This window comes from Medicago truncatula, chromosome 5 (genome assembly GCF_003473485.1).
Source record: "Medicago truncatula cultivar Jemalong A17 chromosome 5, MtrunA17r5.0-ANR, whole genome shotgun sequence".
Lineage (NCBI taxonomy): Eukaryota > Viridiplantae > Streptophyta > Magnoliopsida > Fabales > Fabaceae > Medicago > Medicago truncatula.
In genome coordinates this window covers 38,727,523-38,743,862 of record NC_053046.1, presented here as the reverse complement: position 1 = coordinate 38,743,862, position 16,340 = coordinate 38,727,523, and the positions used below count along the sequence as shown (strand labels likewise).

Here is a 16,340-nt window from a genome sequence, read left to right as displayed (position 1 = left end):
TTTTGGAATTAGGTCAAAACCCTAGAATTTGAGAATAAACGGTAAAACTTGTTTAGATTGATGTAAGAATTGTCCTGTAACCTTAGAATATGTTTAGGATGAATTCTGGAATCAAAACCAAGCTTAGAACCATGTGAAACGTCGGATTTTTGTGATTTTAGGAAGCCTGGCCGTAGCGACATTCATCGCTCGCCACGGCGAGCTATGATCCTCGCCCCGCGAGTGATGAAGATTCATCGCTCGCCACGCGAGCCTTTCCCCTTCACCTCGCGAGTTGTCTGGTGCAACTCGCCATGGCGAGCAACCTTTCCTCGCCTCGCGAGCTTAGGCAGAGAGCATGTCATATTTCGTGTTTCGACCTTTTTAGTTGAACCTTGTATGCCTTTGAGTACCATAACATACCTAGTATTGATTAGGAATGATTTTAGGACAGGATTGAACCCAGAACAACATCAGTTTGGGAGAATCAGTGTTACTCGCCATGGCGAGTAAGTACTCTCGCCTCGCGAGTACAACCAGAATGTAGTTGCTTGAGTGTTTGTGCGATCTGTGTCGCATGTGTTGATCAAGAGTGAACCCCTAATTGGTATTGAGACCTAGTGATGACGTTTAATGCAGCCTGTAGAGTTGTTTAAGACTATATTGATATTAATTGAGTATGATCTAATGTATTGTATATTCATGCAAGATACGAAGGTTTGATAATAATGCAATTTATGTGCTATTGATATAATGATATCATCTTGCTGTGTGACTTGTTTATGCTGCTTCTGTTATTTAACTAAGTGCATATGTATATGATAAGGTTTAGCTCCAAATTATTGGATGCATGTTGATTACGATGATTACGTGTTTTGTTCATAAGTGTCCATGCATAGCATATCATTGAGCTTAGTCCTCACCACGAATATTAGGAGCTTTGTCCTCCGCACGTTTTATAGGAGCTTTGTCCTCCGCACGATTAAAGTATATTAATACTTATGATGACGATTGGTACCACATGCATATAAGGAGTCTAAGAGCATTGTCACAGTGTCATGATTAAGATGCCTTGTTGATGATGATTGATTATGTGATTACGTGATATGTGTTTATTGATTATGATATGTTATTCCTAATGATTGGATATATGATTACGTGATAACTGTTTAGCAATTATGCAAAGTTAGTAATGGAATGAATATGATGTTAATTTATGATTCTCAATTACATTGATTAATGTTATTGTATTATGAAATCTCACCCCTTCTGCTTGAAAATGTTGCCCTTCGTATGGGTAACTTGCAGGTGATCGTGCTTAGTGTGCAGTTGCCGTCGTGAGTGGCCTTGCCTTCACTGTGTCGTCTAGGTCGCTCTGATACGTAACGGGATGGGGTTTATGTTTATGCATGCTTCATTCTCTTACGTGACTAATATGTTATTTTTATAATGTTATGGATTATGATTATGAACTTTTGATGGGGCCTGCGTGCCAAAACGTTTTATGAATTTCCGCTGCAATGTTTAAGATATTGGTTAAATTATTATTTGACTGTTTTGGATTAAGTTTTATGTGATATCCCGTTGTTTATGATGCTTACTCTGATAAATGTTTTTAAGAATTTTTATGTTGGGAAAACGGGGTGTTACACGGAACACCATGAAGCTTCACCACACTGTGAATATAAATCTCTGCTAACTGCGCTACCGGATAACTGATATTAATAGGAATGAAATGTGCCGACTTTGTCAACCGGTCGACAACAACCCAAATAGCGTCATGCCCTCTCGGAGTGTTCGGTAAACTCGTTACAAAATCCATAGAGATAATGTCCCACTTCCACTCTGGTACATCTAACGGTGTCAACAACCCTGCAGGCTTCTGATGCTCAACCTTGGACTTCTGACAAACCAAACAGGCATAAACAAACTGAGCAACATCCCTTTTCATACCGGACCACCAAAACAGTTTCTTCAAATCATGGTACATTTTCGTAGCTCCTGGGTGAATACTCAACCTACTCTTGTGACTCTCCTCAAGAATCAATTTCTTCAACTCTTCGTTGTCAGGAATACAAACTCTACCTCTGAACCTCAGTACACCCTGATCATCAACTTTGAAATCACTATCCTCAGTGTCATTACCAGAAGTCATCAAATCAACAAACTTCAAATCCTCTTTCTGAGCTTCTCGGATACTGTTTAAGAAGTTACTATCAATTTTCAACATTCCCAACTGTATACTCTGGGGTGACAATTCACAGACAAGACTCATGTCTCTGAACTGTTCTAACAATTCAAACTCCTTCACCATCAAAGCAGACACGTGCAAAGTTTTCCTACTTAAAGCGTCAGCAACCACATTGGCCTTACCAGGATGGTAATTCAAGCCAAAATCAAAATCCTTCAATAACTCTAACCACCTCCTCTGCCTCATGTTCAGTTCCTTCTGGTCAAACAAATACTTCAAACTTTTATGATCACTGAACACCTCAAATCTGGATCCGTACAAATAATGCCTCCAAATTTTCAAAACAAAAACCACCGCAGCTAACTCCAGGTCATGTGTAGGATAATTCTTCTCATGAACACGTAACTGCCTAGAAGCATATGCTACCACCTTACCATCTTGCATCAAAACACCACCTAAGCCCAGCTTAGATGCATCACAGTATACAACAAACGGTTCTTCTGGTTTAGGCAAAATCAAAACAGGAGCAGTTGTCAATCTTCGCTTCAACTCATTGAAACTACTCTCACACTGGGCATCCCACACAAAAGACTTACCCTTACAGGTCAACTGTGTCAACGGAAGAGCCAACTTCGAAAACCCTTCTATGAACCTGCAGTAATAACCATCCAAACCCAGAAAACTTCTGATCTCAGTTACCGACTTCGGAGTCTCCCATTGTGATACCGCATCAACCTTTGAAGGATCCACTGCAATACCACTACCATAAATAATGTGACCCAGAAAACTTACTTCATTTAACCAGAACTCACATTTTGATAACTTAGCATACAACCTCTTTTCCTTCAACACTTGCAACACTATTCTCAGATGCTCTGCGTGTTCCTCCTCATTCTTGGAATAGATTAGAATATCATCAATAAATACCACAACAAACTTATCCAGAAAGGCATGGAAAATTCGATTCATGTATTCCATAAAAACACCAGGCGCATTAGTAACACCGAAAGGCATCACTTTGTACTCGTAATGACCATAACGTGTCCTAAAGGCCGTCTTCTGCATATCCTCATCCTTCACCTTTATCTGATGATAACCAGACCTCAAATCAATCTTACTAAAAATCTTAGCACCAACCAATTGATCCATCAAGTCGTCAATTCTAGGAAGCGGATACCTGTTCTTGATCGTAACTTTGTTCAACTGACGGTAATCTATACACAGTCTCATACTACCATCCTTCTTCTTGACCAACAACACCGGTGCTCCCCAAGGTGAAACACTGGGTCTTACAAACTTCTTATCTAACAGGTCCTCCAACTGTTTCTTCAACTCAGCCAACTCAGAAGCTGACATACGGTACGGTGCCATCGACACCGGCTTAGTTCCTGGAACAAGATCAATTGAAAATTCAACCTCCCTCTCTGGTGGCACATCAGGAATCTCATCAGGGAATACTTCTGGAAATTCATTCACTACAGGTAAACCATCAATCACAGCTTGATTTTCTACCGACAAAGACGTCGTCAAAGCAACCACTGAAGTACCTTCATTCAACAACTCCTACAACTGCTTCGTAGTCACAAACTCAGCTTTACTCTCTTCTCCGGCAGAAGTAAAGTACACCGTCTTACTAAACCAATTGATATGAACATGATTATTCTCCAACCAGTTCATACCAAGACACAACAAACAAACAACAAGACAACAACAAAAAGCAACATTAAAGTTGACACTCTATCCTAGGTGGCTCAACAAGACTCTACTACTTGGCCGGACGGACCAACCTGCTCTGATACCAAATTGTAACACCCCGTTACCCAAAAGCAATTAAATAGCATATAAACATCAGAGTAATCCCGCAACGGGCATGCTACACGTCATTTCAAAATTCTTAAATAGAAAATAAAACTATTTAAATCGAATCAACTTATTATAAATGAAAACATAGCAGCGGAATAGTTTTCAAAATCCATCTCATCATGAACATCCAACAAAAGTCTATGGCATTAAAGGCCTTAACATAATCCAACATCATAGTTCAAAGACAACAAAAGGCTCCACACCACAAGTTCCAAAATTTGATACATGGAAAGGAAAAGCAACAACAACAAAGATAATCAATATTCCCATCCCACGTATCAGAGCCCTAGACACGACAATGAGCCACCACCAACTACTCAGGATCACCTGCAAGTTACCCATAGGAAGGGCAACGTTTTCAAGCAGAAGGGGTGAGATTCACAACAACAATATAGATATTAAATCTTCAAATGAATCTAACACCCTATAACTTCAAATATAACATTTTGTAATATTCATAACTATTCACAAGACACAGCAACATCATCATAATCATCCATTTAACAGGTATGTATACAATGTACATAACTTCAACAACATCAACAATACACCAAAACCACAATGAATACATATATATATGAATGTATATCCAACATCAACATCAACCAGGTAATAACTGAAATAACAACCGAGACCCATGCAAATGACATGACCACTGCTAAGACACCATCTTAGACTTCTTAATGAAATGCAATTATGCATGTGGTACCAATCAGGACCGAGGCCCTCACCGCTTTTGAATGGTTAAAGCATTCATCAGGACCGAAGCCCTCACCGCTGTTGAGTAACTAGTACTCCAGGACCGAAGCCCTCACCGCTGTTTTATGCATATGCAATGGACCTACTTGTGTATATCTACATACAACTGACCATGCAATGCAACTCCATGTGACTCCAATTAAAACAACATGTATGATTAATATTTAAAACATACAATACATTCCTCATCATCAATCAACATCCAACAGAGATTCAACCATTCATAATGATGCACAATTAAATACGATTATGCTTAAACAACAACACTCAAACCTCATTAATCAAGCAAGCAAAACTGCACTCAAACTGCACTAGCTCGCCTCGCGAGCACATCTGCTCGCCATGGCGAGTTCACAAAATTCCTATCTCGCCATGGCGAGTTCAAGGCGAACTCGAGGCGAGTGAAAAACGGGTGCTCTCGGGAAAAAGTGACATTTTCTCACTCAAACTCCATTTCTAAGTTCCCTATTCATCTTTTTAACCTAAAACTTCCACCATTCATCATTAAAATCATCTAGGTACCTTAAACCATCCCCAAAACATCTTATAACAACTTTTCAAAAATCAAGTTTTATTCTGGGCTACTCGCCATGGCGAGTTGGATTGCTCGCGAGGCGAGTAATGATGTTGTTCACTCGCGAGGCGAGACATGAATGCTCGCGAGGCGAGCAATGAACATCAGTACGGGCAGAAAACTGGTTTTTCCCCAAAATCCCATTTTTCTTCCAATCACTCCCCAAATCAGTTTACAGATACATAATTAAGTGTTCTATGCAACCAGAACCTAATTCTAACCCCAAAATCATGCTTACAACTTCAAAATCATCATTTTATCATAAAAACCCAATTTCCCAAATTCTCACCAACACTCTGTTAAACACAAAATCAGAATTCAATAACTACATACTTGAAGTAAATCCCACCCTTACCTTAAAATTGCAGAAGAAATGCACAGCAATTGAATTCTCTGGGTTATACTTGCTCTTCTCTCCCTTTCTCCCAACTTGACAGTTTTCACGTACAAAGCTTCTAACTTCTCTTTTCCTAACTTCCCATTACTTAACTCCCTAATATTTCTATTAGCTCCCCATGAATTTTAATAATTATTAAATAACTCTCCAAACTCCAAAATAACTAATATTTCATACTTATTTTAATTATTATTAACTAAACCATATAGTAAAATAATGTACCACATAGAACATCCAAAAATCACATATGAATAAATATATGCATATACTCCACATAAATCACCAAACATCATATATAATAATATATATATATATATATATATATATATATATATACTCCTCATAATAAAATAATTAATTAAATAACTAGGGCGTTACACCCAAGGCAAAATCTGGGAAAGGAACATTCTGATGTATGAAGAAAAGTCCATACATTGGTTATTGTCCAGAAATTCATATGAAAAGCATATGCATAGCCCAGAACTTCATGTGTTCATTCATACATGATGAACCCAGATGAAGATCATCATGAACACAACAACATTCTGATGTTCATCAGAGATCAGAATGTTTGCCCAGAATTTCAAGTTAAAGCTTGTGGGACCTAGGACACATGGCATAACACCATTGAACATCCTACAACGGCTATATGAGCCCAAAGACTCTATAAATAGAGATCAAGGAATTAGCAAAACTTGCACCATTGCAAAGCATACAAGAAAACAACAAAGATTGTTTGAAGCTCTTGCAAATTGAAATTTATCAATCTCTAAGACTTTTGTTTCCTTAATGCAAATCAATACTCTTAGTTATCTCGTGCAAAGATAACTTTCTTCCTCCTCCTCTGTTTGATTCTCAAACATTCAAACTCCACAACAAATTGCAAAGCATACAAGAAAACAACTTGATTGTTTGAAGCTCTTGCAAATTGAAATTGATCAATCTCTAAGGTTCTTGTTTCCTTAGTGCACATCAATACTCTTTGTTATCTCTTTAAAGATAACACTTCCTTCCTTTCTTCTCTTGTCTGATTTCAATCATTCAAGCTTCAAACATCTTGTAAAGTCTCATCTAGCTTTAGGGGTACTAAAGTGTTAGTTTGAGCTAAAGGTGCAAAAGTCTAAGTGGGTAACTTAGCAAGAAGAAAAGAAAGTCTCATCTAGCTTTAGGGGTACTAAAGTGTTAGTTTGAGCAGAAGGAGAAAAAGTCTAAGTGGGTAACTTAGCAAGAAGAAAAACAAATCTCATCTAGCTTTAGAGGTACTAAAGTGTTAGTTTGAGCTGAGTTTGTAAAAGTCTAAGTGGTTAACTTAGCAACAAGGTGCAAGTCTGCTGAGGCTTAGAGAATACAGATGTTGTAATTGTTCAGGTGAACAAGGAATGTAAGGTGCAGGATTTGAGAGGTTATCTCAAGCATCATAATGGAAACTCTCACAAGATTGTGAGGAGTGGACTAACCCACATTGGGTGAACCACTATAAATTCTCTATGTGTTGATTCTCTCTTCCCTATACTCTTTACTTACTGCATACACAACAAACACAAACACATTTACTTTATTAAACTGTTTTTGCAATCAGACATCAGAACGTTCTGAAGTCTGTTTTAACTTAACCATTCCAAGTTTCAACTTGAGAATCAATTTTAAGTTACAGGTTTAATTTTTAAAGGGTCACAATTCAAACCCCCCCCCCCCCCTTCCTTGTGACTATTTTATCTACTTCAGTGGAGTCCTCTATTTATATAGAGATTCTGTAACTGTTTTAGCAAAAATTGCGACAACAGTTACTCTAATGAATAAGATTAAAATGGAGTTTATCTATTAATCAGTTCAACAACACTTGTGGATAGGATCAAAAGAAACAAATCCACAAAAGTGGAGGAAAAAAACTATTGGATTTGAATGAAGGAAATATAATAATAATTAAATTATTATTCTTATCACAACCACCATAAGCTAAATTTATGGAAAGTGATATTCTCGAATAAAATAATAATTACTATTATTTTTATCATTATCAAGTATTTAAAATTAAATACCACAATTTAAACACTACTAATATGTGTGTGTTCTATTTTATGTGGGACCCCACACTCTATTTTTTCAATTCACACAACATTATATCAAAGTATAATTACTTGATGTTTAATCTTCTAATTTTTCATCAAGCATCACATCAATGTTCCAACAATTCCCAAAATAACTAGTTAGATAACAAGTTATTGTACCTATCTACTCAAAATCAACACTCTATTTTGCTGGTTTCTTTATACCTCCCCTGTTTATATAAATCACTCCCCGCTCCATTTTAAAAGAAATAAAAACATTTGAATAAAGAATACTTGGTGTACATCTCGATCGATAAAGAATGCCACAAACGAGGCTAGGAAATCAAATTGCCAATGTAACACCACATGTGATGGTTGAAAACTAGTACTTTTGTACCACCTATTTAACCAATGTAACATAAACTGTTCAATCAAATGTCTTAAAAATAATTCTCCCCACAAATTAAAAGAAAAAGTAGCCATTAATATGCATTAAAATCCTATAATTTGGTGGCAAGAATATTAAAAATCAAGAGAATCTTCTCACCTACCTATACATATTGACCTTTTAAGGTCGAGTCAAACTTACTTGCCTTTTGCTAATCCAATATTTTGAACCAGATGATAAATGTAATAAGACAACATGACTTCCTTTCATAGTGAGGAAACACCCTTCAATCAAGAGTTCAAAATCTTTACGGTCTATACAAATTCTGACAGATATTTAGTGAGTGAAGTTAGAAGATGAGATCACTATTCCTTTGAGAAAGTGAGATACAAATCTTGAGCAAATTTGTTAATACATCAGATCCTCCACCTGGTCATATGTACTATTTTTGGATTTGGCTCCTCTAAAATGATGAGTGCTCCGAATATGATGCAAAATTATAACTATTGAATTTTTTTGAAGAAGCTAAAATGGAATATATTACGAAATCAAACAATATTTACAATGAGTCTTTCCTAGCACAAGATGTACTAAGAAAGAACCAGCAAAGTCCAAACAATATTTACAATAGAAACAGAGCAAAAACTAAGAAACAATATTTATAACTATTGAATTGAAATCAATGGTTAAGACTATAATTTAACTACTTCATAGTTCGTTCCTTTTGAGTACAGTACAAGCCCAGATTGATGAAACAACTAGAGATGGTGTGCAAGAGGCTGATGGAGGAACAAAACTTGGGTTGTGGACCGAGTCTGCAGGGGGTCGTACCCGTGGTCGAGTTTATGGTACAACAGATTTGTCTGTCAACCTTTGGCGTGGGTGCACGTCATTTACTCAAAAATCTCAAGATCATCATGGTTCCATGTATGACATGTCTACTAGCCATGCGCGTGAAAAAAAAGTTAATATCACAACTTAATTTTTGTGTTACAATAATTCTCCACCATTTTAAAAAAGTTTTTTTTAAATATTAAAAAAGGACATGTGTAGACGTCTCTTGTTTGATGTCACATATGTGTTCCAAAATCTTTCTATTAAAAAAATAATAATATCTGTTCCAATATATCATTTTTCTTCATGGAATTGTCTCATTTGGCTAAAGTCAAGTCTTGTAATATTTCTATGGATGCTAATGAATTAATTATCGTATCACTAAAATTGCAACCACAAAAAATATTTCCAGTGGAGTGCTCCATACGGTTGAAGAAGACATCCCCTAGCTACTACCAAACAAGAGCACCGCAAGACTCAATTTCTAAAACGTTTACTCGGTTTTCTACGCAAAATAACTTTCATTCATTGGCTCAATTAATTTTCTTAATTTCATTTAAATTAAAGATAACTCTTCATTCAACTTTAGAATTAATTTGTTAAAGTAATTTTATATTACTTTGCTCAAAAATAAATTGATAAATGTTTGGTTGACCCTACATATCTTAATTATGCACCACTTAATTATACACCAAATGTTTGTATGGATACTAATGAATGAATGTTATCGTCAATTAGTAATAAATGAATGTTATCGTCAATTAGTACTCCATTACAAAAAAATTGCAACCACAAAAAATCAATCTTCGAACTGGAGTGCCTCATACGGTTGAAGATAAGCACCAGCACTTACTACAAAACAAACCCATCTTATATCAATGCTTTAGTTTCTTTGAATATAAATAACTAAATAGAGGGAAATCAATTGGTACATCCAAAATCATATCATAAAGGAAAAAGGAAATAATACTGAGAAGAGAGTATTAAGTGTAAGTTTCTCTAAATGGGATCCTTTTTTATTCCATTGCCTTATTTTACCTTTCACTTTTTCTTGTTGTTGTTGATTACTCATTTTACTTCCTACACTTTCTCACTGTGCAACAAACATGACAACTCTGCCTTGTTACAATTCAAAAACTCTTTTTCTGTCAGCACTTCATCTCAACTCTATTTTGCGCGTTCTTCTTTTTCTTTCAAGACAGAATCTTGGGAAAACAGTACAGATTGTTGTGAGTGGGATGGTGTCACGTGCGACACCATGTCAGATCACGTGATTGGTCTGGACCTCAGTTGCAACAATCTAAAAGGTGAATTACATCCCAATAGCACCATCTTTCAGCTTAAACACCTTCAACAACTCAACTTGGCTTTTAATCATTTTTCTTGGTCTTCAATACCTATTGGTGTTGGAGATTTAGTGAAACTCACACATCTAAATCTATCATACTCTGACCTCAGTGGTAATATTCCTTCCACAATCTCTCATTTGTCAAAATTAGTATCACTTGATCTTAGCAGTTACTGGTCCGCAGAAGTGGGATTGAAACTCAATTCGTTCATTTGGAAGAAACTCATTCATAATGCTACTAATTTAAGGGAACTTTATTTGGATAATGTGAACATGTCTTCCATCAGAGAGAGCTCTTTGTCAATGCTAAAGAATTTGTCATCCTCTTTGGTTTCTCTTAGTCTATCAGAAACTGAGTTGCAAGGAAATTTGTCAAGTGACATCCTCTCTTTACCTAATCTTCAAAGATTGGATTTGTCATCTAATGATAACCTTAGTGGTCAACTTCCAAAGTCCAACTGGAGCACTCCTCTAAGGTACTTGGTCCTCTCTTTCTCTGCTTTTTCAGGTGAAATTCCTTATTCCATAGGTCAATTGAAGTCTCTTACTCAATTAGTCCTTTCATTCTGCAATTTTGATGGAATGGTTCCTCTATCTTTGTGGAACCTCACCCAACTAACATATTTGGATCTTTCACATAATAAACTTAACGGTGAGATCTCACCATTACTTTCAAACCTCAAACACCTCATTCATTGTGATCTTGGATTGAATAACTTTAGTGCTAGCATCCCAAATGTTTATGGAAATTTAATCAAATTGGAATATTTATCACTTTCCTCTAACAACCTAACAGGCCAAGTTCCATCATCACTTTTTCATCTACCTCACCTTTCTATTTTAGGTTTATCATATAACAAACTAGTTGGGCCAATTCCAATTGAAATCACAAAACGTTCAAAATTGAGCTATGTGGGTTTGAGTGATAACATGTTAAATGGAACAATTCCACATTGGTGTTATTCTTTGCCTTCGTTGTTAGAGTTACACCTCAGCAACAACCACCTCACAGGGTTCATTGGTGAGTTTTCAACATATTCTTTGCAATATTTGGATCTCTCTAATAACAACCTACAAGGTCATTTTCCAAATTCAATATTTCAACTCCAAAATCTTACCGACTTATATTTGTCATCCACAAACTTAAGTGGTGTTGTGGATTTTCACCAATTTTCAAAATTAAACAAACTAGGTTCCCTTGATCTTTCCCATAATAGTTTTCTTTCTATCAACATTAATAGCAATGTTGACTCCATCTTACCCAACCTTGTTGACTTAGAATTATCTAATGCTAATATTAATAGTTTTCCTAAATTCCTAGCGCAACTACCAAATCTGCAATCGTTAGATCTCTCCAACAACAACATTCATGGGAAAATTCCCAAATGGTTTCATAAGAAGCTCATGGAATGGGAAAACTCATGGAATGGGATTTCGTACATTGACTTGAGTTTCAACAAGTTACAAGGAGATCTTCCAATTCCACCTGATGGCATTGGATACTTTTCACTCTCAAATAACAACTTCACAGGAGATATTTCTTCAACATTCTGCAATGCAAGTTACCTGAATGTTCTCAATTTGGCTCACAACAATTTGACAGGTATGATTCCACAATGCCTGGGAACATTAACTTCTCTTAATGTATTGGATATGCAAATGAACAACCTCTATGGAAACATTCCTAGAACCTTTTCCAAAGAAAATGCATTTCAGACTATAAAGTTGAATGGAAACCAATTGGAAGGACCATTACCCCAGTCTTTGTCTCACTGTTCATTTCTTGAAGTTTTGGACCTTGGTGACAACAACATAGAGGACACATTTCCAAATTGGCTAGAAACTCTACAAGAGTTACAAGTTCTAAGCTTACGATCAAATAATCTTCATGGTGCAATCACTTGTTCTAGCACCAAGCATTCATTTCCTAAGTTGAGAATTTTTGATGTTTCTAACAACAATTTTAGTGGGCCCTTGCCAATATCATGCATCAAGAACTTTAAAGGAATGATGAATGTGAATGACAGCCAAATTGGTTTGCAATACAAGGGTGCGGGTTATTACTATAATGATTCTGTGGTGGTCACAATGAAAGGTTTTTCTATGGAGCTAACAAAGATATTGACTACTTTCACAACTATTGATTTATCAAATAACATGTTTGAAGGTGAAATTCCACAAGTCATTGGAGAATTAAATTCTCTCAAAGGACTTAACCTTTCAAACAATGGAATCACAGGTAGCATTCCACAATCTTTAAGTCATTTGAGAAATTTGGAGTGGTTGGACCTCTCATGCAACCAATTGAAGGGTGAGATTCCTGTGGCTTTGACAAATTTGAACTTCCTCTCAGTCTTAAACCTTTCACAAAACCACCTTGAGGGAATCATACCTAAAGGTCAACAGTTTAATACATTTGGAAATGATTCTTTTGAAGGAAATACAATGTTGTGTGGATTCCAATTGTCTAAATCATGCAAAAATGAGGAAGATCTGCCACCTCATTCAACATCTGAAGATGAAGAAGAATCAGGATTTGGCTGGAAAGCTGTGGCAATTGGATATGGATGTGGGGCAATATCCGGGTTCCTCTTGGGATATAATGTATTCTTCTTCACTGGTAAACCTCAATGGCTTGTTAGAATTGTTGAAAACATGTTTAACATAAGACTGAAAAGAACAAACAACAGATACTGTGCAAATCGCAGAAGAATGAATTAATTTGATGTTTGTATTTTCAAATATGTAGTTACAGCTGTTTGTAATTAATCAGAACTTCCCAGTTTAAGGGATGTTGTATTATATATATATATATATATATATATATATATATATATATATATATATATATATATACACACCAATGTGTTATTGTAAGTTGTTGAACAAATAAGAAATTAAAGTGATTATATATATATATATACACCAATGTGTTATTGTAAGTTGTTGAACAAATAAGAAATTAAAGTGATTAATTGCTTTTTTGTTACTTTCAAGATTTTATTGTTGAATAAATGATAAGACTTAATTGCTTCAACTTCTAAACTTTTTTTTATCTCAATGTCTTTTGGTTGTTAGGTAGTTCACACATATCAAAATATGTTGTTTTTAATTTCTATGATGGATATAGATGTTGGTGCTTCAATTGAAGGATGGTGATGTTTTTTACCTTTTGAATAATGTATATTTGAAACAATATCCTCATTGTGTAATATTTAATCTATTTCAGTGTTCAACTTCTCTTATAAAATGGAATTGAATGGTGTCACAGCATCCAAATATTATTTCTATGTAATTATCGCTCCTTTATGCCTGTTCAAGTGTGTCATCGACTCGATTAGGATACTGCGGCAATGAATGAATAATTGAACAATATCCATTAAAACATGCGTAAATACATACACATTCATATGAAATTATGAGTAAAACGTATTGTTGCTTTAAGCTGTGATGTGCAAATATTCATCACTGATGGTTAAATTATAGTATTTAATCTCTTCAATCTATTCCTTGTGTTCAACTTCTCTTGAATTATAAACCAAACTCCCAGCATGCCTTCGAAAATGATGATGCTGAATATTGTACTTCCTAATTCTTTCATCAAATAGTCGGCATAGGCTGTGTTTGGTAACACAAAAAAGCTAGCTTATAGCTTGTTGGATTAGCTTATAAGCTCGTTAGAAGAAAACGTGACGTGTTTGGTAACAAGCTTTTTTCATGAGCTTATAGCGTTTTTTGAAAAGCTATTTCAAGTAGCTTTTTAGCTTATAGCTGGTAGCTTTTTATATTTTCTTCCAACTTTAACCCTATTAATTTAATTAATTATTTTTTTAATTAAACAAGTACCCATGTTCATCTTTATAACCGTCCCATTTTTTCCCTTAAATAAAATGCCGTTTTTTTTAAGGAGCACTTTATATATATATATATATATATATATATATATATATATATATATATATATAATATTTTTTTATGGAAATGCTTTATATTTTGTTATAATTAACCTGTCGTACACCACACAAAAAATAACTAGCCTATTTTTTTTTAAAGGAAAAAATAACTAGTTTATTGTACGTTGTAAAATTTTATATATTATACCTCACATTTTGTTTCCACATTTCTCTTATTTTTGGGACTCATTAAGCAGAGATCAAAATTGTTAGTGAATTTTTTTTTAGGATTAAAGGTCGAAGAATTTTTTTATGGAGATTAAGACCAAAAGATTGAATATTTATAGGGACCAAAAACATATTTAACTATAATTAAAAATATTAAAAAATAAATACATTACAAAAAAAATGTGTGTGTCTATATGTATATTAAAAAAAAACATGTCCTTTTATGTCATTTTATATTTATCAGCCACTTCAACAGCTAATTTTACCAAACACATTATTTTTAACAAGCAAGCTTTTCAGCTATAAGCTATCAGCTATCAGCTACCAGCTATCAGCTAGCTTTTCAGCTATCAGCTAGCTTATCAGCTATCAGCTAGCTTATAGCTTCTTTTTACCAAACAGAGCCATAAATGACAAACAAATCGCACATCAACTCAAATCACTATGATATGTCCATTGTCCAACAAACAACGAAGGTAAATTCAAGGCTTTAGGCATTGTTGCAAGTACAAGTTCATTTTCATACTTCGATAGCTAGTAAATAAAATGTTTTGCTTAACAAAAAAATATTGTAGATGATAGACTTGTTTAAAAAAAAAAATAAGGGTTAACCAAAGCTATTTAGCTATTTTCTTGTGGGGTCACAATGGGAGTCTGGGGCACTCTATTTAGTGAAGTGCAACCACGTGAGAGAGACATTTTTATCTAAAACATTAATGCAAATCATTGAGTGGTGATAAGTTGACCACCACAAGTGTCACACACCTTTTTTTTTTTTTTTTTCTGAGGGAGTGTCACATACCTTTTCTACCACCACATATAAATGTGACATGTGGTCATGTGACCCTCACTACCGGACACCTTTTTTGTTATTGAATGTTTTTTCTTTTATTACTTTTGAGCATTGTTGTCAACTTGGAGATCCGTAAGTTGAATAGCTTAATTGATTAGCTGACATGTCATGTAAGAAGGCTTACAAATTTTAACAATTGAAGCAATATTTGTAATATATTTGAACAATTGAAGCAATATGTGTAATATTTAATCGCCAATATCTAATATTCTATTAGTGCACTAGACTGAAAAGGATCGTTGTTGTTTTTTATTAAGCTATTGATCTATTACAGCACAAGTTTTGTCGTCGAAATGGTCATTTATTTAAATCTAAACTGGTGGAAGAAATTTGATGTTAGTATCATAAATGTGTGACGGCAGATGCATGAACCATTGAGAATTCAGATCAGTTCTTTTTTTGCTATCAAGACAAGATATTTACGAATCTGACAATGAAAATATTGATTCGTGGAGAGTTTGATAATCCCAACGCTAAGTTTAGGAGATCAAATTGAAGTGTACAGAAGTATCACTAGAAGAGTAAAAGGCTTATGGACTATGGCAATGAGGAAATATATAAAATGTAGAGATTTGAAGTTCTAAATGTAGAGATTGTGAGGCAAGCTCAAGCAATTACAATAATTTGGTTGCGTAACTGTTGATAAAAGTTCCAAGACTCTTGAGAACTCAAGAAGCATGCTCTTGGTGATGATGACCTATAGAAGGAGGCAAAGAATAGAGCTCATAACGTCCAAGCCCTTGTGGCAAAACACAGATTGCGGTTGCCACGCCCACGCGGCCACAATGGTAGTGTGCCAAATGCCTTCCTTCTACTTGTGCACGTGCGAGTTCGTCTCTCAGAAATGATGTTGGGGGCCCCAATTGCCATCATTATTATTGAGGCACTGCAAACCCTCATCAGGGAATTACAAAACCCAAGGTTTCAAAAGTTGGCTCGCCAAAGTTGAACAAGCATATGTAACTAAGAAGAATCGGAGGCCAAG

General features: G+C 35.2%; 1 protein-coding gene across 1 annotated transcript; it reads left to right on the top strand.

The window, feature by feature from the left end:
- Nucleotides 1-9,985: 9,985 nt before the first annotated feature.
- On the top strand, nt 9,986-13,123 carry LOC11432875 (receptor-like protein Cf-9). The gene is made up of 2 exons (XM_039834240.1): nt 9,986-11,009; nt 11,370-13,123. Exons 1-2 carry the CDS (start codon nt 10,037-10,039, stop codon nt 13,100-13,102), a joined length of 2,706 nt encoding a protein of 901 aa, XP_039690174.1. The 5' UTR covers nt 9,986-10,036; the 3' UTR covers nt 13,103-13,123.
- Nucleotides 13,124-16,340: the final 3,217 nt, after the last annotated feature.